General features: G+C 46.8%; 1 protein-coding gene, 3 long non-coding RNA genes and 1 other non-coding gene across 7 annotated transcripts in view; 3 read left to right on the forward strand and 2 right to left on the reverse strand.

The window, feature by feature from the left end:
* LOC132532783 (uncharacterized) overlaps nt 1-8,635 on the reverse strand; it is a 92,265-nt gene extending 83,630 nt beyond the window's left edge. The window contains exon 1 of the long non-coding RNA XR_009544707.1: nt 8,615-8,635. This is a non-coding gene — a long non-coding RNA (uncharacterized LOC132532783). The remainder of the gene's footprint in view (nt 1-8,614) is intronic.
* Nucleotides 2,685-3,467, reverse strand: LOC132532784 (uncharacterized). The gene is made up of 2 exons (XR_009544708.1): nt 3,345-3,467; nt 2,685-2,990 (listed from the first exon to the last, which is right to left on the reverse strand). It is a non-coding gene; the product is annotated as an uncharacterized LOC132532784 (long non-coding RNA).
* Nucleotides 3,590-8,514, forward strand: LOC107522594 (uncharacterized). The gene is made up of 6 exons (XR_009544706.1): nt 3,590-3,717; nt 3,963-4,010; nt 6,811-6,872; nt 6,965-7,072; nt 7,170-7,285; nt 7,910-8,514. It is a non-coding gene; the product is annotated as an uncharacterized LOC107522594 (long non-coding RNA).
* Nucleotides 5,403-5,534, forward strand: LOC132532918 (small nucleolar RNA SNORA9). Its single transcript, XR_009544831.1, has one exon. It is a non-coding gene; the product is annotated as a small nucleolar RNA SNORA9 (small nucleolar RNA).
* A 3,714-nt stretch (nt 8,636-12,349) lies between the features above and the next one.
* MYO1G (myosin IG) overlaps nt 12,350-22,552 on the forward strand; it is a 46,188-nt gene continuing 35,985 nt past the window's right edge. For 2 of the 3 annotated variants that reach the window (XM_060171594.1, XM_060171595.1), the window contains exons 1-4: nt 12,350-13,992; nt 15,205-15,413; nt 15,543-15,636; nt 22,260-22,425. In XM_060171594.1, the coding sequence (XP_060027577.1) occupies nt 13,898-13,992; nt 15,205-15,413; nt 15,543-15,636; nt 22,260-22,425 (564 nt within the window). In that variant the 5' untranslated portion in view covers nt 12,350-13,897. The remainder of the gene's footprint in view (nt 13,993-15,204; nt 15,414-15,542; nt 15,637-22,259; nt 22,426-22,552) is intronic. The other variant, XM_060171596.1, reaches the window with a different exon arrangement.

Genomic DNA, 22,552 nt, shown 5'->3' on the forward strand with positions numbered 1-22,552 from the left:
AGGTAGTAGCCTGTCTGCCACCAAAACTGACTCACAATAGTCAATTTCTTGGGCTGACTACTGCAAAGGGGTGGGGAGAATTCGATTTTCTGAGTTAGCTACTGTAGGCTTTGGGTCAAACTTAAAAAAAAAAAAAAAAGGATTTTGGGATGGTCCAGGAGGTGGCGCAGTGGATAAGGCATAGGACTCTCAAGCATGAGGTTCTAATTTCAAATCCTGGCAGCACATGTACCAGAGTGATGTCTGGTTCTTTCTCTCTCTCCTATCATTTCTCATAAATCAATAAATAAAATCTTTTTATTTTATTTTTTCTTTTTAATTTTTTTAAATTTATTTTCCTTTTTGTTGCCCTTGCTGTAGTTATTATTGTTGTTACCATCATTGTTGAATAGGACAGAGAGAAATGGAGAGAGGAGGGGAAGCTAGAGAAGAGGAGAGAAAGATAAACACCTGCAGACCTGCTTCACCACCGACTGTGAAGGGACTCCCCTGCAGGTGGGGAGGCGGGGTCCTTGCGCTTCATACCACGTGAGCTTAACCCGCTGTGCTACTGCCCAACTCCCAAATAAAATCTTTTTTTAAATAAAAGTATTTGGGGGGGCTGGGCAGTGGCTCACCTGGTTAAGCACACACATTACCATGTGCAAGGACCTGAGTTCAAGTCCTCAACCCCCACCAGAAGGGAGAAGCTTCAGGAGTGGTGAAGTAGTGTTGCTTGTATCTATCTTTCTCTCTTCCTTTCTACCTCCCCTCTCCTTATTCCCCTCTCTCTACCCAATAAAATAAAGAGAATAAAATCAATGGAAGCATTTTCTCTGGGGGTCGGGCGGTAGTGCAGTGGGTTAAGCCCATGTGCTGCCAAGAGCAAGGACGGAAGTAAGGATCCCAGTATGAGCCCCCAGCTCCCCACCTGCAGGGGAGTCCCTTCACAGACTGTGAAGCAGGTCTGCAGGTGTCTATCTTTCTCTCCCCCTCTCTGTCTTCCCCTCCTCTCTCCATTTCTCTCTGTCCTATCCAACAATGAACGACATCATCAACAGCAATAATAACCACAACAAGGCTACAACAACAAGGGCAAAAAAGGGGGGGGGGCCTCCAAGAGCAGTGGATTCATGGTGCCCCAGCAATAACCCTGGACTGGGGTAGAGTATTTTCTCTGTACTTGGGAAGTAGCTTAACTGTTAGAATACAGGACATGCACACCTGAGGTAGTATTTGAATACTTGAGGTTCCAGGCTCAATCTTCAGCACTGAATGTAGGAGAGTAGTGTTCTGGCTTCTCTCTCTCTCCTTTATGCAAAATTCTAGCTCATTTGAAATAAATACAAAGTTGGGAGTCGGGCAGGGTAAGCATGCCTGGCATGAAGTTCAAGAACTGGTGTAAGGATCCCAGTTCGAGACCCGGCTCCCTACCTGCAGGGAAGTTGCTTCACAGGCAGTGAAGCAGGTTTGCAGGTGCCTGTCTTTCTCTCCCCCTCTGTCTTCCCCTCCTCTCTCCATTTCTCTCTGTCCTAATAACTATGGTATCAATAACAACAATTTTAAAAAGTGGTCCAGGAGGTGGAGCAGTGATAGAGCTCTGGACTCTCAAGCATGAGGTCGAGAGTTCGATCCCTGGCAGCACATGTGCTAGAGTGATATCTGGTTCTTTCTCTCTCCTCTTGTCTTTCTCATAAATAAATAAAATCTTTAAAAAAGGGCATCAAAAGGGAATATAAATATAATTTTTTAAAAAAAGTTAAAAATTATTTTCTGGGCCATGGAATAGCATAATGACTATGCAAAAAGTTCATGTCTGAGGTTTGAGGTCCCACATTATGGAGGTGCTGGGAATTGAACCTGGAACCTTGAAAATTTTTTTGCATAGCTATTATGCTTTCTCCCTAGTTCTATTTCTATATATGTCTTTGTTATTGTCCTCTAGTGTATTCAGTCTCTTATAACACCAAAGAAGTCAGCCACAATGTAAAGTTTCTTAATAGCCTCATTATTTTGGTTGGTCATTGCTTTTTGTTTTCTTTTTTAAATTATTTTTTAACTTTTAATTTAACATTTATTTATTTATTTATGTATTCCCTTTTGTTGCCCTTGTCGTCGTTGTTGGATAAAACAGAGAGAAATGGAGAGAGGGAGAGAAAGAGAGACACCTGCAGACCTGCTTCACCACCTGTGAAGCGACACCCCTGCAGGTGGGGAGCCTGGAGCTCTAACCGGGATCCTTACTCAGGTCCTTGCACTTTGCACCACGTGGCTGCACTACCAGCCCACTCCCTCTTTTTTTTTTTTTTAAAGAATTTATTTATTCATGAGAAAGATAGGAGGAGAGAAAGAACCAGACATCACTCTGGTACATGTGCTGCCGGGTATGAAACTCAGGATCTCATGGTTGAGAATCCAACGCTTTATCCACTGTGCCACCTCCCAGACCACAAGGTCATTGCTTTTTCTATGAAATGAACCCAGGGCCTCACACATGCACAAAACCATTTGACTCCCAACCCTTACCCAATTTTTATTCCATATTTTTAGAGGGAGGAGAGATATCAAATCACCGCTCCAGCATTCATCGACTTTTATGCTGTTGTAATATTGTATTGGGGAGAAAGGGGACCGTCGCTTGTTTCTCCAATATTTAAAAAGTTCATCACACATTATCGCAACAAAAAATTGACGGAAGAAGATAATTTTCAGGAACTTTAAATTTTATTCAGAAAAATTGAGAACATTCACATGTTAGGCCGAGAGAGAAAGTGAGAGATGGAGGAGAGAAGAAGGAGAAAGTAGAGCAGAGATCATACTCACATGATGACTGACCAAGAGAGGGAGAGAAGCACACAGGTTTAGCTTTTAGCACTCAAGCCCTGCCTGCCTCCACCTTTCTAAGCCGCACCTGTCACCACTCCCGTTTTCTGGGCATACCTCCTAGTACCTCCTGTCCCTCAACAATATAGCGTGACAAATCAAACCCAGGGTCTGAGCAGCATTGAGCTCTCAAGTATGAGGTGATTTTTTTTCCCTTTTAACCAGAGCGTTGTTCATCTGTGGATTACAGTGGTCCTGGGGACTGAATCTGGGAGCATCCTCATAACAACTTAATGAGTGGGGTGTGGAACTATATACCTGGGTCAAATTATCTTGTAAACTATTATTAAATCAGCCAAAGCTGAGCAGGGCTCTGTGTACCTCTCATTAAAAATAAACAAATAAATAAAATAAAATTTAAAAATCTATACACTTGTAAGGGGCAGAGGATGGAACTCTGGAAGCCCTGGGGCGAAGAGCATGTCTTCTAGTTGCTGCCCAGGGTACAAGGTTCTGTTTTCCCTGGGGCCAATCGCCACGACCTCCCGTTCAGCTAGAAGGCTTGCCTCATCGGCCCTCCAGGCCTCCCATTGCAGCGAGGAGTCTCCACTGCCGAGCAACAGTGCACCGGCAGCTTCCGAGCTTTTGCTGGCCCCTAAGTCCAGCGCCCACCACAGAGCACCGACCGGGTAATGAGCGCGCCAGTCCAGAGCGTCCCTTGACGTCATCTCCCCGGGACATGCAGTGACGTGATCACGTGACACAGACCGCTGCGATTTAAGCGCGCTGCGCACTCACTAGCGATCTCTGCAGACGACTGTGGCACTGCCATGTTGCTGCTGCATCCTTCTTTGTCTCTACGTCATCCGGGCCCATCTACGGTTCTAGGCGATGCCCGCCTTCTGCCAAAGCCGCGTAAGAGTCGCGGGGACGGAGCTGCAGGCGACACTGGTAGGGCTAGGGTGGTGGTCGCTAGCGCCCAGGCGCACGTGCCAGCCTGCGTTTGAGTGGTGAGAGTGGGCCCTAGCGGACCCACTGGGGGTCTCGTTCGCAGAGTGATTCGTGGTTTGGAGGGCCAGCGCTGGGCAGAATAGAGTGGGATCTGTCCCTAGCGGGACACTTGAGAACTAACCCGAGTGACCATGCTTGTTCCCTTGCAGGCGACCCGGTTTCTGGACGCTTCGGAGCACAGCTGGAAGGAGGCGTGGGTAAGTAAAGCTTAACCTTCGTAACTCCCGTCGCCGCAGCTGTGGGACTCCTTTTTTTTTTTTTTTTTTTTTTGTAATTGGAGGCTTTTTAGAGACAAATTGAGAGGAGATAGAGACACAGCGCTGCTTCCCCACTGCAGGTGGGAGCCCAGGGGCTTTAGCCTGAATCCGTGCACACTATAGTGTGTGCACTAACAAGGTGCACCACCGCCTGGCCTGTGACCTGGTGTTTTTTCATTACCATGTGGTGCCGGATGTCGAACTTGTGCTATCTTTCCGGGCCCCTGGGTGAAGTTCCCTTAGTAGTTTCTGAGCTGTAAGATACCTGGAAGTAAAAGACTATTTTTAAAAATTTATTTATTTATTCCCTTTTGTTGCCCTTGTTTTTATTGTAGTTACTAATGCTGTTGTTGGATAGGAAAAAGAGGGGAAGACAGAGTGAGAGAGAAAGACACCTGCAGACCTGCTTCACCGCTTGTGAAGCAACTCCCCCTGTAGGTGGGGAGCGGGGGGGGGGGGGGGGGGCCTCGAACCGGGATCCTTATGCTGGTCCTTGCGCGTCGAGCCACGTGCACTTAACCCACTGGGCCACCGACCAAATCCCAAAGACTGCCTATTTTTTGTGTAGAGTCAGAGTGGTTTTAGACTAGATTTAAGTTTATGTTGGTTACTTCTTCAGATAAGGATACTGGCTTTGTAAGATTACTGTCAAAATGAGCTGTACTAACTGGAAGTAAACCCAATCAGGCCTGCTTCAACTGCAGGATAATCTTGTTGGATTTTTTAGTTTTTTTTCTTCCTGTTTGTTTTTTACTAGAGCACTACTCAGCTCTGGTTTATGGTGGTGTGGGGGATTGAACCTGGGATAAAGTATTGCTCTAGTAACAACACTTTTTCCAATTTATTAATGAGAAAGATAGAAAGAACCAGACATCACTCTGGTACATGTGCTGCCCGAGATTGAACTTGGAACCTCATGCTTTAGAATCCAATGCTTTATCCACTGCACCACCTCCCGGACCACGAAGTTAATATATATATATTTTTTTAGATTTTTGTTTATTAATGAAAAAATAGGATAAAAAACCAGATATCACCCTCATACATGTGTTGCTGGGCTTGAATTCAGGACCTCATGCTTGAGATTGAGAGTCAGTGCTTTATCCACTGAGTCATCTCCCAGGCCACAACATTGTTTTTTGACAAGAGCACTGGTCAGCTCTGGCTAATAGGTGTGTGTGTGGGGGGGGGGGGGGGCTGAACCAGGGATTTTGGATCCTTGAGCACAAGAGTCTGTTTACATAATCATTATGCTATCTATCTCCACCCTTCTTAGCTTCTGGGTCTGCTACTGGATCTAGATAACTAGTTCAGCTCTCTCAGCCATGTGAGCTGCAAGCCTCCAGCGTGCCTGGGCCTGTGGTGACCCAGTGCATTCCTATAGTGCTTGCTAGAACAATTTGGAACGGTTTGAGGCCTTGCTCTGCTCCACCTGGAACAAGGTTATAGAAATTTCAGACAGTCCTTTGTTCTTTTGCACAGCTTATGTGCTGGGGATTGTCACAGTCTGCTTTCTGGGGTGATAACTGCTTAGCACATGTGGTTAGGTTTAAGTTAAATAAGTTGTTTTTTTTTTTTTTTTACCAGAACATTGCTCAACATTGTTTCTGTTGATGCTAGGGATTGAACCTGGGAGCTTGTAGCTTCAGGCATAAGTTTTTTTTAATACTCATTTATTTATTCTCTTCTGTTGCCCTTGTTTTATTGTTGTAGTTATTTTTGTCATCGGTGTTGGACAAGACAGAAATGGAGAGAGGAGGGGAAGACCGAGGTGGGAGACAAAGATAGAGACACCTGCAGACCTGCTTCACCACTTGTGAAGCGACTCCCCTGCAGGTGGGTAGCCGAGGCTTGAACCAGAATTCTTGAGCCGGTTTTTGCACTTTGTGCCACCTGCACTTAACCCGCTACACTGCTGCCCGACTCCCCATAGGTTTTTTTCTTATGTTTTGAATTTATTATTGGATAGAGACAGAATTTGGAAGAGGTGAGGGAGATAGTGAAACTCACCCCCTACAGGTTGAGACCAGGGCCTTGAATCCAGGTTCTTGTGCACTGTAATGTATGTGCTTAACCAGATGTGCCGTAGCTTGGCCTCTAACCGATTTAGTTTTGTGTTTGTCTTTTGCAGAATGTTGGACTTCCAAGCAAGTTCTCAGTTTAATCCCTGGCATCATATGTGGTGCTTTGTCTTTTGCTCTCATAAATGAATAGATCTCTTTATCTTTTTGATTTAATTTTAATTTATTATTGGATAGAGACAAATTGAGAGGAGAATTAATGAGATCACTCTGGCACATTGGTGTTAGGGATTAATCATGGGAACTCATAATTGAGGGATCCAACACTTATCTACTGTGCCACATCTTATGTAGGCCACAGTGTCACTGCCATGAATGAATACATGCAGATTTTTCACCCAGTTTAAATCTTTAAAACACCTTGTGGGGAGTCTGGCAGTAGTGTAGTGGTTGAGTGCACGTGGCGCAAAGCGCAACGACTGGCTCAAGGATCCTGGTTTGAGCCCCTGGCTCCCCACCTACAAGGGAGTCACTTCACATGCACTGAAGCAGGTCTGCAGGTGTCTATCAACAATAAATAACAAGGGCAACAAAAGGGGAAACAAATAAATATAAAATTAAAAAATAAAACAACTTGTCATCTTGGGTTGAATAAAGATGAGGGAACTATTTTATACTCCCAGGGTTGGGCACTGTAACCTTCCTCCCTGCTTTTCTAGGAGGCCAGGAGGGGGAGGATACTTTCCCCCTGTGCAGCAGAGATGGTCCAGGATGCAGAGTGGTGAGCATGGTTTTTGGACATCTAGTGCCCCTCTGAGTGTTGGGCTCAAAGACTGAGATTTCCAGGGGACTAAACTATCACTTCAAATCCAGACCACTGCCAGTACTGACCTCCAGAGCTGCTGTCAGGAGATTGCTTCATGAGACTTGTGCTTCTGCAGTTCCTGGTGGGACTGGGACCCACACTGTCCAGTGTCCAAGGTGGGTCAGCTGCCCACTGGTAAAAGAACTGGGCTTTTCTGCACTGGGATGCTTTGGCTGCCATTGTGTCTAATTGTGGAATCTTGTGTCCTACCAGCATCCGTGTTCCTTGTCTGCTGTGGGAGCAGGAATTGTCTCAGACCTTGCACAGTTCATGAAAACCACCTCATTCCAAGCAGAAGCCCATTTCAGCAAACCCTGGGGGCTCAAAAGGTGATCTTTTTGGGGAATGTTACGATTACTTCAGGAATCCATTTATAAGTCACTTCACTTGTGTTGACCTTCCTCTGTTGTAGGTTAGATGGTTAAGTCCCAGAGCTAATTATCCTTCAAATTATGGGCACAGTTTAGTATCTGAACATTTAAAGAACTGAGGTCTGTAGGGGGTGCATGTGAGTCAGCACTTAATCTGCTGTGTTACCACCTGAGCCACAGTGCAACAGGACAGCAACCCATAGATATGCACTTTGGTTTTCTAGGCTGGTTAAAAAGGTTTTTTTGCTTACATAAGGGGTGCTGGAGACCAGGGCAAGGGTGAGGGTATAGCATAATGGTTATATCGAACAGGCCATGGCCGGTGCGCCGCTATGTTCCATCGCTGGGGAGCCAGAGACGACCCGAACTGCCCCTGCAGCTACAGACTATGACCCACATAGTCAACGACTGCCACCTCTCCAGATTCAAAGGAGGTCTCGAAACTTTACATCAGGCTCAACCTGACGCTGTTGACTGGCTACGGAAGAAGGGCAAACGCTAGAAGAAGAAATGGTTAAAACAGGGCACTTTTCTGGCTTGTGGTGTTGGGACCTCTGATGGCCTCATGTTCTCTGCCTCCAGGTTTTAGCACCGTGCTGCTTTCGGGACAAGAACCTTGCTGTGCATCAGGACCTGCCCCCTTTGAAATCTGAATGAAAAACAGAAAAATAAAATGGGATCTGGATAGTGGCGCGCCGCCTGGTTGAGTACAGATGTTATAATGCACAAGGACCCGGTTCAAGCCCCCCAGTCCCCACCTGCAGGGGGAAAGCTTTATGAGTGGTGAAGTAGGGTTACAGGTGTCTCTCCCTCTATCTCCCCCTTCTCTCAATTTCTGGCTGTCTCTATCCAGTAAAGAAACGATAATAAGGGGTTGGGTGGTAGCACAGCAGCACATGGCGCACAGTGCAACAAGGACCAGCATAATCATCCTGGTTCGAGCCCCTGGCTCCCTACCTTCACAAGCAGGTCTGCAGGTGTCTATCTCTTTCCCTTTCTGTCTTCCCTTCCTCTCTATTTTCTCTCTGTCCTATCCAACAACGATGACATCAGTAATAATAACCACAGCAATAAAAAAAAAGGGACAACAAAAGGGAAAAATGGCTTCCAGGAACAGTGGGTTCATGGTGTCAACACCGAGCCCCAGCAATAACCCTGGAGGCAAATAATGTTAATAAAAAATTTAAACGAAATGAATGGCTTTAAATATGATTCTGGTGGTGTAGTGGAGAAAACATTGACTCTCGATCATGAAGTCCCAAGTTCAATGCCCAGGACTGTATATACCAGAGTGATACCTGGTTCTTTTTTTTCCTCCTATCTTATTAATCTTTCCTTCCCCCTTTTTTGCCCTTTATTGTTATTGCTGTTGTTGGATAGGACAGAGAGGAGGGGGAAAGAAAAATAAACACCTGCGGACCTGCTTCACCACTTGGGAAGCAACCCCTCTGCAAGGAGGGAACCAGGAGCTCAAACCAGAATCCTTGCTCCCGGCCTTGTGCTCTTTTGTTTTTCTTTTTTTTTTTTAAACCACTTTCCTAGTTTTTTTTTTTTTAAGATTTTATTTATTTATGAGAAAGATAGGAGAGAGAAAGAACCAGACATCACTGGCACATGTGCTGCTGGGGATCAAACTCAGGACCTCATGGTGATGTGCTATAGAACTATATATTGTAATCTTACAATCTTATAAAAGGAAAAATAAAAATAAAACAAATAAAATATAAAAATAAAGCAAATAGGAAAAAAAACTTGGGCCATCCATCCAGTGTTGGGATGAAGGGACACTGGCCTGGGCCTCAACAGAGGTGCCACGCTGGGGGCAAATTGGGGTCCAGTCTCATACTCACAAGCTCTAGATCCCTCCCCTTCAGCACTCCAGCTGAGAAAAGGTTTTAGTGTAGCAGATCAGGAAGGGTTGCCACTGGATTTAAAATAGGTTCCATATCTGATTTTCCAGCATGTCAGAAACTGAATGTGGTGAAACAGGTCTGCAGGTGTCATCTCCCCTCTAAATTTCTCTGTCCTATCAATAATGGAGAAGAAGGAACTAAAAAAAGGCCAAGCCTTGCTATAGTGGTATACCTGATTAAGTGCACACCTTGCAGTGCACAAGGACTCAGGTTCAGGCCCCTTGCCCTCACCTGCCAGGGGAAAAGCAATAAAGGATTAAACAACTAGAAAATAGAGTTAGACTGGAAAAGGAGGGTTTGGAGATTAGGGGTCTACTTGATGCAAAAATGAAGGGGCCCTGAGGGCCATGCCATGAAATTGCTGTAGATCAGATTTACAACTGGGAGTGTCTAGCAGGCCTTCTCACCCACCATGGCTCCCTCCCCAGAAGGGATGGAGCTCAACACCACTAAGCTCAGAATCCAGCTAGGGTGTGTTCAGGAGAAGCTGCAGTCTGGGCCAGAGGTCCTGCCAGACAGACAAGCCAAGGACTTGTTATGATGTCATCTCTGGCCTCAAGAGACAGTGGGTGGCAAACCCTTTGTGTAAGTGGTCAGGGTGGAGAAACCAGTCATGACTAGTTCAGCTCAGTCACAGGGCAGCTCCACCCATGGTCAAATATTAACATTTGTGGAAGGGAAAAAAATTCCTCAAGAATATGATTTATGACAAATGGAAATTCACCTTCAGCTTTCTACATCCCTAAAGATTTGAGAATAGCCAAATCTATAACCACCTCCCCTCCAGAGTTTGGGGAAGTGAAACTGGGAAGGGATGCTGTGAGGACTCCCTGCATTCTTGAGCTCTGGTTTGGAAAGCCCTTCAAAAGCACCAACCCTGGAAGCTGGAGTGCTGAAGGCGAGGGACTCCAAAGCTTGGGAGTATGAGACGACCCCAGTTTGCCCCCAGGAGTCCCCAGGGTGGCACCTCTGTTCTGATGAGAGGCCCAGGCCAGTGTCCCTTCATCTCAACACTGGATGGATGGCCCAGGTTTTTTTTTTTTTCTATTTGTTACTAATAGTTTTGTTTTTCCTTTTACAAGATTGTAAGATTACAATATATAGTTCTATAGCACATCTCCAAAGTTCTGTTTCCCCACCCTCTGACCTCCCAAAGATAACCACCAGAGACAGTTTACTTGCTTTTTTTGTTGTTAGGTTCACGTAAATCAGATCTCTATCACATATGTGTGAAACCATCTGGTAGTTGTCTTTCATCTCTTTAACATAACCTCCAGTTCCTGGATGGCCCAGTCTTAACCCGTACAGTTGAAGAAGCACTTCCAGTGGGTATGTGTTTCAACCACTAGGGGTGAAGGAGCACCTAATTTGTGTATCAGTATTTATTTGTTATCACCAGAGTTCTTGCTCTGGGACTCAGTGCTGCTCTAAAAATACACCATTCCTCTCCTGCTACCCCACAGAAATAGGGTGGAGAAGTGGTAGGGGGCCAAGAGAGATAGAGATGAGGGGTCGAGTGGTGGTGCACTCAGTTGAATGCACATATCACAAAGCACAAGGACCACTTTTAAGTCAGAACTGAGCAGTGCTCTGGTTAAAACTACTGTTATTCGCAAAGTGCAAGGACGGGCATAAGGATCCCGGTTCGAGTCCCTGGCTCCCCACCTGCAGGGGAGTCGCTTCACAGGTGGTGAAGCAGGTCTGCCAGTGTCAAAAAAAAACACTGACAAAACCATAGGATAAGAGGGGTACAACTACACAATTCCTATCCTATCCCCTCCTCTGATAGGAGTATGGATCTAGGGTCATTATGGGGTGCAGAAGGTGGAAGGTCTGGCTTCTGTAATTGCTTCCCCACTGAACATGGGTGTTGACAGGTAAATCCATACTCCCAGCCTGTCTCTCTTTCCCTAGTGGGGTGGGGCTCTGTAAAAGTGGAGCTCCAGGACACTGGCGGGATCGTCAGCCCAAGGAAGTCCGGTTGGCATCATGGTAGCATCTGGAAACTGGTGGCTTCTCCGAGAATCCCAGGTTGAAGCAGTTTCCTTGCAGAGCTCATACCAGGTGTTGTCTCTAGGCCACCATCTTGGCTCTGCCCCATGATGCATACTTTTTTAAATGTTAACTGGGACCTCAGAGCCTCGGGCATGAAAATCATTTGCAAAACCATTATGCTGGGGAGTCAGGTGGTAGCGCAGCAGGTTAAGCGCATGTGGCGCAAAGCCCAAGGACCGGCTTAAAGATCCTGGTTCGAGCCCCTGGCTCCCCACCTGCAGGGGAGTCCTCACAAGAGGTGAAGCGGGTCTGCAGGTGTCTATTTTTCTCTCCCTCTCTCTGTCTTTCCCTCCTCTCCCCATTTCTCTCTGTCCTATCCAAGAACAATGACATCAATAACAACAGCAATAATAACTACAACAATAAACCAACAAGGGCAACAAAAGGGAATAAATATTTTTTTAAAAAACCATTATGCTATCTTTTCAGTTTAATAAATATTTTTTCTAAATATCTGTTTATTAGACTGAAGAGATATTACTATCAGTACAACAACCTGGGGTGCCAGAGGTCCTGTGTTTATTCCCTGACATGAGCACAACCCAGAGCTAAACAGTTCTCTGGTAAAAGAAAAAGAAAAGAAGATTTATTTACTATAGAAAGAACTAGAATACTATGCTAGTAGAAGACAGGTCTCATGCTTCTAAATCCAACAGTCTAGGCACTGAACCACATCCTGGGCCACAAATATACATATATATATATATATATATTTTTTTTTTTTTTTAAATGCATTGATTGATCCTGTTTCGAGCCCCTGGCTCCTCATCTATAGGAGAGTTGCTTCACAAGTCTGCAGGTGTCTCTCTCTCCCCCTCTCTTATCTTCCCCTCTCCATTTCTCTGTCCTACCCAACAACAATGACATCAATAACAATATAATAACAATGACAAGGGCAACAAAGGGAAAAAAATGCACTGATTTAAAAATTTTTTAAAAAGCCCCCCCCCATAGTGACAGAAGCAGAGTAAAGAGACCACAGCTGTAACTTGGCTCAAGCATGTGGCAAAGCAGCCCATTATCCATTATTCAAGTGAGTTATTTCACTCACTTTTTTTCTTCTCCTTCTTCTCCTTCTCCTTTTACTTGAGAGAGCTCAAGTAAATTGCTCTGCCATTGTGGTGCAGCGACCCAAACCCAAGATTTCGTGCACACAAGGCCTGTGGCCTACCACTCAGCCACCTTCTCTACCCTGAATTAAAACCATTTTTTGTAGCAGGCCTCAATCGTTTGCAATTCTACTACTACCAGAATATATATGTGTTGTGTGTGTGTATATATATATAATTATTATTATTATTTTAATTCAGATAGAGTGAGGAGGAGAGACACCACAACTTCCTCTGGGTGTATTCTCCCACGTGATGGCCAGGGGCTGGAACCCAGGGTACAATATGTACTGGATGAGCCACCTCCCAGTCCCTGAAACACAACAATTAGACAGCATTTACAAATTTATTTATTTATTGGCTAGAGACAGAAATTAATAGGAAAGGGAGAGAGTGACACCTACAGCACTGCTCCACCACTCATGAAGCTTCCATCCAGTAGGTGGGACTTAGACTTAGGTCCTTGTGCACTATAACATGTTCGTTCTGCCAGGTGCATCACCACTTGGCCCTAGACCAGCATTGTTTTTTAATTATTTATTTTCCCTTTTGTTGCCCTTTTTTTAATTGTTGTTGTAGTTATTATTGTAGTTATTGATGTCATCGTTGTTGTTGGATAGGACAGAGAGAAATGGAGAGAAGAGGGGAAGACAGAGGAGGAGAGAAAGAAAGACAGCTGCAGACCAGCTTCACTGCCTGTGAAGCTACTCCTCTGCAGGTGGGGAGCCCAGGCTCGAACCGGGATCCTACCACCCAACTCCCTAGGCCAGCATTTTTGAGTACAGATCCCAAAGGTTTGTACCATGGGTGACTCAGGCTTGAGAAACCCAGGGGAAGGGGCACACAGAATGTAGTGTGGAGGCAAACCTGGCCAGACAGAGCCAGGTGACAGTCACACCTCTGAGAACTGAGGACCCAGGTGGGACAGCAGGATCCCTGGAAGACACTATCTGCTTAACAGAATGGCAGCAGGAGGGGCCAGGCAACAGACCAAAGGCTTGGCTAGGGTGACCACAGTGCTGGAGTGCCTGCTGGAGTTTGACCTCTGACAACACACACACACATCTCCCCAAATCCTGGCCCAGGCCACTTGCCCTGGGTGAATGTCCCTTCCTTAGCATCTTGTCACTCAGTCATTCAGGGTGGTGGAATCTCCCTGGTTTCCAGGCTGAGGGACATACAGCTCCACAGGGGTCTGCATGGGGCAGGGCTGGCAAAGTCTATCCACAGCTGGGATGAGGGTGGCCTTTGCAACCACAGAAGAATGAAGCTTCCTAAGGCCAGAGCATCCGGATGCCCCAACCAACCAACCAATTAACCGTTGGGCCCAACCAGGAAGCGTGGGTCAGAACCCCTGGGAGGGAGTGGTGACTGCAGAGGGTAGCCCCTCCCGGGGCAGAACCCACTTCCTACTTCACCACACAGGGTAGGCGGGAGAGCTGAGCACCAGCACAGGAAGGTTGGGGGGCCTGCCCTACACTGCTCACCCTACCATGGAAGATGAGGAGGGTCCCTCATGCGGCAAAGCTGACTTTGTGCTCCTGGACCAAGTGACCATGGAAGCCTTCATGGAGAACTTGAAGCTCAGGTAGCCCCAGGCAACTGCCCCTCCACCCTGTGCCACCCCTATCCCCTGCCAGGTGGGGTATATGCCACATTCTGGGTCATAGCAGGGGGATGTGTTGTTCAGGAGGGATGGTCCCCTCAGAACAAGGGTGAACCCCAGTTCTGAAGTAGCTGCTTCAGGTCCTGGCAGGCACAGACAGGCTCCTGGAAGGAGTGGGTGCCCCAGCTTTCTGTGGGACTGTGCTGAACCCTAAGGGTGCTGAGGGAAGGGCAGGCCCACCTGGGGTGCAGGCAGGTGACTCAGGAGGTCCCTCTCAGAGGACCCAACTATTAGAAGTGACCTGGGGCCAGATTTGCCATGGAGGAGGCCAGGGAGGAGTGCAGGGAGGAGTCAGGGCTGAGCAGAGAGATAGGGGAGGTGCTGGGGGGAGCAGGGGGCAGCCTGCTGGTGATGAGCTTGGGGATGGGGGACCTACTGAGCCCGGTTTCGGGGGTGGCTTTCGGCTTTCACGATGGAGGGGAGGGTTGGTTAAGAAATTAAGTGTTTCTGCTTTGTGGGACACAGTAAGAAGCATGGTTCCGCTTAGCTCCTGGAGACCCTGGAGACGGGCTTTGCCACCTGGGTCTCTTCAGGACCACGCAGCTTTGGGGGAGTATGTCCTGGGAGGGCATGGAGGGGAGAAGTGAAGTGGGGGGAGTCCCAAGTGAGTGGGGGGAGAGGAACTCAGACAGTGGCCTGGGGAAGTGCAGTCTGGACATTGGAGGTCACAGAGAGGTCAAGAGAGGGACAGCCCAGGTACCCCATGGATGATGGGATTGGGGGAGAACAGCAGTGGCCACGGCCCCAGGCTCCCCTCCCTGCACCCCTCCAGACTCTGACTTCTGGGTGGGGCCAGGCGGGTCCCTCTTCTGCTTCTGGAGCCCCACCCAAGTTTGAGGCCGGAAACAGCCCAAGGCCCTGCCTCCCTCCACCTGCCAGCCCCTCCCTCCTGGGGTTCCTAGCCTTCTGACTCTACCTCACCCAGGCAGGGTGACTGTCCACAAAGTGAGTGCATCTGATTCCCATGACATCAGCACCTTGCTGCACTAGGGTGGGCTCAGAGCACCTCAGCTCACCCAGATGGGCAGCACCCCCCTATAAGACTCCCCATCCTCTTCTCAGTTCTCAGCCCTGGGTGTGACCCCCGGGGGTCTCCCTGCCCCCAAGAGCTGAAGCCTGGTCCACCTGTGTCAGGTTTGAGAAAGGCCACATCTATACCTATATTGGCGAGGTGCTGGTGTCGGTGAACCCCTACCAAGAGCTTCCCCTGTATGGCCCTGAGGCCATCGCCAGGTACCAGGGTCGTGAGCTGTATGAGCGGCCTCCTCACCTCTATGCCGTGGCCAACGCTGCCTACCGAGCCATGAAGCGCCGCTCCCAGGACACCTGCATCGTCATCTCAGGTAGCTGCCCAGTGCTGGGCCTCCTTGTGTCCCTGTTTGCAAATTCGGGAGTCGAGGGGGTCAGAGCACTAGGGGTAGAGGCTGGGCACAGGGTGAAAGTCAAGGTGCTGATTCTGTCCTGTCCTGCAGGGGAGAGCGGGGCCGGGAAGACAGAAGCCAGCAAGCACATCATGCAGTACATTGCTGCTGTCACCAACCCCAGCCAGAGGGCCGAGGTGGAGAGGTGAGGACAGGGCTGGCCGGGAGCCAGCCTAGCAGCTGGAGAGGTGGCTGAGCCTAGAGCAGGCTACACACAGCAGGGACTTTGCCAGGAAGCTCCAGGTGACTCCCCCCATATACAGAGGCAAAATCAAGTTGATCACAGCACAGTGGATAAAGTCTTGGACTCTCAAACATCAGGTTCTGAGTTTAATCCCCAGCACTGCATGTACCACAGTGATGCTCTGGTTCTCCCTTCTCCCTCATAAATTAGTCAAGGAAGAGAAGAAGAAAGAAAGAAAGAAAGAAAGAAAGAAAGAAAGAAAGAAAGAAAGAAAGAAAGAGGGAAAGAAAGATGAAAGAAAGAGAGGAAAAAAGAAAGGAAGGTCCGGGAGGTGGCGTAGTGGGTAAAGCATTGAACTCTCAAGCATGAGGTCTTGAATTCAATCCCCGGAAGCACGTGTACCAGAGTAATGTCTGGTTCTTTTTCTCTCTCCTCCTATCTTTCTCACTAATAAATAGATAAAATATTTTTTAAAAAAAGGAAGGAAGGAAGGAAGGAAAGAAGAGAGGAAGGAAGAAAGAAAGGAAGAAAGGAGAAAGAAGAAAGGAAGGAGGGTCTGAGTAGTGACACACCCAGTTGAGCTCACATGCTACGTGGGTTCAAGCCCCTGGTCTCCACCTGCAGGAAGGAAGAAGCATCACAAGGGATGAAGCAGTGCTGCAGGTGTCTGTCTCTCTGACTCCCCTCACTATCTCAATTTCTCTCTGTCCTATCAAATGAGTAAATATGGGAGTTGGGCAGTAGCGCAAGCGCAAGGACTGGCGTAAGGATCCCAGTTCGAGCCCCCGGCTCCCCACGTGCAGGGGAGTGGCTCCACAAGTGGTGAAGCAGGTCTGCAGGTGTCTGTCTTTCTCTCCCTCTCTGTCTTCCCCTCCTCTCTCCATTTCTCTCTGTCCTATCCAACAACGACAATAATAATAACTACAACAATAAAACAACAAGGGCAACAAAAGGAAATAAATAAATATTTTACAAAAGAATAAATATTTACAAATACTTATCTAATAAATAAATAAATAAGAGGCTCAGAGACCTGAAAGGTGTATAAAGTTTTGGACTCAAGCATGAGCTCCCAGCATTGCATATGCCAGAGTGATGATCTGGTACTCTCTCTCTCATAAATAAAAATTATCTTAAAAGAAATAAGAAGTGGGGGCCAGGTGGTGGTGCACCTGGTTGAGCGCACATGTTACAGTGCCTAAGGACCCGGGTTCGAGCCCCCAGTCCCCACCTGCAGGGGGAAAGCTTTATAAGTGGTGAAGCAGGACTGTAGGTGTCTCTTTATCTCTCTCCCCTTTCCATTTATGACTATTCTAGCCAATAAATAAATTAAGATAATTAAAAAAATAATTAAAGAAATAAGAAGTGGTCTGGGAAGTGGTGCAGTGGACTCTCAAGCATGAGGTCCCAAGTTCAATTTCTGGAAGCACATGTACCAGAGTGATATATGGTTCTTTCTCTCTCATTTTCCTCATGAATAGATAAAATATTTAACTAAATAAATAAAATAAGAAAGAGCAAAGTGCCAGGTGGTGGCACACCTGGTTGAGCATACACATTACAGTGCATAAGGACCCAGGTAAAAGCCCCTGGTCCCCACCTGCGTGGGGGGTGTGGTGGTTTCATAAGTGGTGAGTCAGGGCTGCAGATGTCTCTTCTTCTCCATCTCCCCCTTCCTTCTTCTTACCCTCCCAATTTCTCTCTATCCAAAAAAAAAAAAAAGAGCCAGGCAGTGACACACCTAGTTAAGTGTTAAGTGTATATATTACAGTGTGAAAGGACCTGGGTTCAAGCCCCTGGTCCTCACCTGCAGAGGGGAAAGTTTCATGAGTGGTGAAGGAGGGTGCAGGTATTTTCTCTTTCCCTTTCTAACTCCTCCCTCAATTTCTCTCTGTCTCTATCCAATAATAAATAAAAAATAAATAAAAATAAGTTTAAAGTTATTCATAAAAAATAAAGAAAGAATAAGGGACCTAGGTAATAGCTTACCTGGTAGAGCACATGTGTTACTATGTACAAGGACAGGGTTCAAATCCCCCAGTCCCCACCTGCAGCACGGAAGCTTCAGGAGTAGAGAGGCAGTACAGCAGGTATCTCTCCTTCTCTCTTTCTCTCCTCTCTCTGCCCCCTACCCTCTAGAGAAAAAAAAAACAGAAAGGGGAGTCGGGCTGTAGCGCAGCAGGTTAAGCGCAGGTGGCGCAAAGCACAAGGACTGGCATAAGGATCCTGGTTCGAACCCCGGCTCCCCACCTGCAGGGGAGTCGCTTCACAGGTGGTGAAGCAGGTCTGCAGGTGTCTATCTTTCTCTCCTCCTCTCTGTCTTCCCCTCCTCTCTCCATTTCTCTCTGTCCTATCCAACAACGACAACAACAATAATAGCTACAACAATAAAACAACAAGGGCAACAAAAGGGAATAAATAAATAAAATAAATATTAAAAAAACTTTTAAAAAAACAGAAAGAAAAAAATAGGCCACCAGGGAATTACGGGAAGGGGTGGTAGAGTCATGCAGGAACTCAGCTCTAGTAACCCTGGTGGCAAAATTATTAACAATAATGTAAGATGTGAAGCCCAGAAGGTGACACAGTGGCTAGAGTGTTAGACATAAGAACATGAGGCTCAGGAGTTGGGCAGTAGCACATCAGGTTAAGCGCAGGTGGCGAAAAGCTCAAGGACCAGCGTAAGGATCCCATTTCGAGCCCCCGGCTCCCCACCTGCAGGGGAGTCGCTTCACAGGCGGTGAAGCAGGTCTGCAGGTGTCTATCTTTCTCTCCCCCTCTCTGTCTTCCCCTCCTCTCTCCATTTCTCTCTGTCCTATCTAACAACAATGACATCAATAACTACAATAATAAAAAAGAAAAACAACAAGGGCAACAAAAGGAAATAAATATTAAAAAAAAAAAAAGAACATGAGTCTCCAGTTTAATACCCAGCATCACATGTACCAGAGTGATGTTCTGGGTCTCTTGCATTCTCTCTCTCATTAACACATTTTTAAAGGGGTGGGGAGATACCATAATGGTTATAATAAGCAAAGAGACTTTAAAGCTCAAGGCTCTAAATCTCAGGTTCAATCTCTGCATCACCATAAGCCAGAATTTAGCAGTGCTATGGTTTAAAAAATATTAATAAGGGTGTAGGCAACACCACATCCTGTAGGTCACACATGTGACCATGTACAAGGACCTTGAACCCAGGTTCAAGAACCTGTTTCCCACGTGCAGAAAGGAAGCTTAACCTGTGGTAGAGCACTATTTCAGGAGTCTCTCTCTTTCTCTCTCTGTATCTCCTCCTCCCCTCTCAATTTCTATCTGTCTCTATGCAATACATAATTAATTTTTAAAATTATTTACTTTCCCTTTTGTTGCTCTTGTTTTTTTTTTTTATTGTGGCAGTTATTATTGTTGTTGTTGTTGATGTCATCGTTGTTGGATAGGACAGCAGAGGGAAATGGAGAGTGGAGGGGAGAACAGGGAGGGTGAGAGAAAGAGAAATATCTGCAGACCTGCTTCATCGCCTGTGAAGCGACTCCCTGCAGGTGGGGAGCCAGGGACTCTAAATGGGATACTTATGCAGGTTCTTGTGCTTCGCTCCACATGTGCTTAACCTGCTGTGCCTACCGCCCAACCTCCAAAATGTTTTTTTTAGATTTTTAAAATTTCTTTACTGGGGGATTAATGTTTTACAGTAGACAGTAAATACAATAGTTTGTACATGCATAACATTTCTGTTTTCCACATAACAATACAACCCCCACTAGGTCCTCTGTCATCAATTTTTTTTTTAGTTTTATTTTTTTTCTCTTTTCTTTATTTCCTTTTGTTGCCCTTGTTTTATTGTTGTAGTTATTATTGATGTTGTTGTTGTTGGATAGGACAGAGAGAAATGGAGAGAGGAAGGGAAGACAGAGAAGGGGAGAGAAAGACAGACACCTGCAGACCTGCTTCACCACTTGTGACACGACTCCCCTGCAGGAGGGGAGCCGGGGGCTTGAACCGGGATCCTTATGCCGGTCCTTGCGCTTAGCACCTCTGCGCTTAACCTGCTGCACTACTGCCCAACTCCCTTTTTTTTTTTTTTTTTTTACTTATCTTTATTTATTTATTGGATGGAGACAGCTAGAAATCAAAAAGGAAGGGGGTGATAGGGAGAGAGACAGAGAGACACCTGCAACACTGCTTCACCATTTGCGAAGCTGGGATCGAACCTGAGTTCTTGTGATTAAAATATTTTTTATTTTAAAATGTTTAATTTATTATTTTTAAATTTTTATTTATTATTGGATAGAGACAGAAATTGAGAAGGGAGGGAAAGAGAGATACCTACAGCTCTGCTTCACCACTTGTGAAGCTTTCCCCCTGCAGGTGAGGATGAGGGGCTTAAACACAGTCTTTGCACATGGTACTATGTGGGCTTAACCAGGTGTGCCACCACCTGGCCCCTAGGCAGACACAGAGAGAAAATCCAGATAGCTGCTCAGCTCTGACTTATGGTGGTGCTGGGGACTGAAATTGGTACCTCAGAGCCTCAGGCAAGAAAGTCTTTTGTAGAATCATTATGCTGTTTCCCTAGGCCCTTTTTTTTTGTTGTTGTTATTTTAAAAATATTTTTTTTATTTATTGGATAGAGACAGAGAAATCAAGAGAAGGGGGAGATAGGGAAAAAGACAGAGAGACTCCTGCAGCATTGCTTCATTGCTAGAGAAGCTTCCCCTCTGCAGGTGTGCATTGAGGGGCTTGAACCCGGGTCCTTGGACATTGTAACATGTGTGCTCAACCAGGTGCACTAACACTCACCCACCCAATAATTTTTTTTTTTGCCTCCAGGGTTATCTCAGGGGCTTGGTTCTCCTGAGGCCATTTTTTTTTTCATTTTATTGAATAGTACAGAGAGAAATTGAGATAGGAGGAGGAGGGAGAGGGGGAGAAATAAACACCTGCAGACTTGCTTCACTGCTTGTGAAGCCCCCCCCCCAATAGGTGGGGAACTGGGACTCCAACCAGAATCCTTGTGTGGGTCCTTGCACTTAGTATTATGTACACTTAATAGGGTGTGCCACCACCAGACATGTGTGTGTGTGTGTGTGTGTGTGTGTGTGTGTGTGTGTGTGTATTTCACTTTTTATTTTATTTTTTTTAACCAGAGCACTGCTCAGCGCTGGCTTATGATGGTGTGGGGGATTGAAGCTGGGACAGGGAGTCAGGGCAGTAGCGGAGCGGGTTAGGCGCACGTGGAACAAAGCTCAAGGACTGGTTAGGATCCTGGTTCAAGCCACGGGCTCTCCACCTGCAGGGAAGTCACTTCACAGGCGGTGAAGCAGGTCTGCAGGTGTCTCTCTGTCTCTCTTCCTCTCTATCTCCTCTTTCTCTCTCAATTTCTCTCTGTCTCTATCCAATAACAAATAAATAAATAAATAAATAAATAAGTAAATAAAAGAAGGCACTAAACCTGGGACTTTGGAGCCTCAGGTACGAGAGTCTGTTTGCATAGCCATTGTGCTATCTACCCCCCACTCATAATTTTTTTCTTTTTTCTTCTTTACCAGAGCACTTCTCAGCTCTAGTTTATTGTGGTGTGGGGGATTGAACCTGGGGCTTTTGTTTATTATTATTATTTTAATAATTTTATTTTTTTAAATCTCTAGTTATTTATTTATTCCCTTGCCCTTGTTGTTTTATTGTTGTAGTTATTATTGATGTTGTTGTTGGATAGGACAGAGAGAAATGGAGAGAGGATGGGAAGACAAAGAGGCGGAGAGAAAGACACCTGCAGACCTGCTTCACTGCTTGTGAAGTGACTCCCCTGCAGGTGGGGAGCCGGGGCCAAACCCGGATCCTTACGCCAGTTCCTGAGCTTTTGTGTATTTACTATTGTATTGCATTGTATTGTATTTGCCTCCAGGGTTATTGCTGTGGCTTGGTGCCTGCACTATGAATCCACTGCTCCTGGAGGCTATATTTTCCCCTATTTTTGTCCTTGTTGCTTATGGTTGTTACTATTATTGTTGTTATTATTGCTGTTGTTGTTGGATAGAACAGAGAGAAATTGAGAGAGGAGAGAAAGACAGAGGGGGACAGAAAGATGCCTGCAGAACTGCCTCACTGCTTGTGAAGCGATCCTCCTGCAGGTGGGAAGCTGGGGGCTTGAACCCGGGATGCTTATGCCAGTCCTTGCGCTTTGCACCATATGCGTTTAATTTGCTGCGCTGCCGCCCGGCACCCCAATTTTTTTTTAATTAAAAAGTAAAAATAACAAGATGCATGGTCCTTTCGATCAAGGACCAAGGGCCAGCCTGCTATAGGTGACAGCGAAGACACACACCTGCAGATGCCACACCCACACGCAGGCCCTGCATAGACTCCACCAACACGGAGGAATTGGCCGCTGTCGGGAAGGCCCAGGGTGGCAGGCAGGGTGTCCAGGGTTGGCCCAGGCAGCACAGTCCACTGAGTAGCCTCACTGCGGCCTGCAAGGATTGCTTGGGGCCAAACTAGATGTCTGGCCTCCCCTCGCTGGCCTGGGGTGCAACTCCAGGGGTCAGGGTTTTTGCCTTGGAGGGCCCGTGCTCATGCCCCGCCCACAGGGTCAAGAACGTGCTGCTCAAGTCCACCTGCGTGCTGGAGTCTTTCGGCAACGCCCGCACCAACCGCAACCACAACTCCAGCCGCTTTGGCAAGTACATGGACATCAACTTCGACTTCAAAGGGGACCCTGTCGGGGGCCACATCCACAGCTACCTGCTGGAAAAGGTGGGCCCACAGACTGGCCAGGCCACCCTGGAGGGCTTCTCGGTGACTATTGTCCCAGATGCACAACCCAGCGGAACTTGGGGTGTGGGGGTGGCGTGGAGGGGCTGTAATGCAAACACCAGTACAG

This window comes from Erinaceus europaeus, chromosome 14 (assembly GCF_950295315.1).
Source record: "Erinaceus europaeus chromosome 14, mEriEur2.1, whole genome shotgun sequence".
Classification (NCBI taxonomy): domain Eukaryota; kingdom Metazoa; phylum Chordata; class Mammalia; order Eulipotyphla; family Erinaceidae; genus Erinaceus; species Erinaceus europaeus.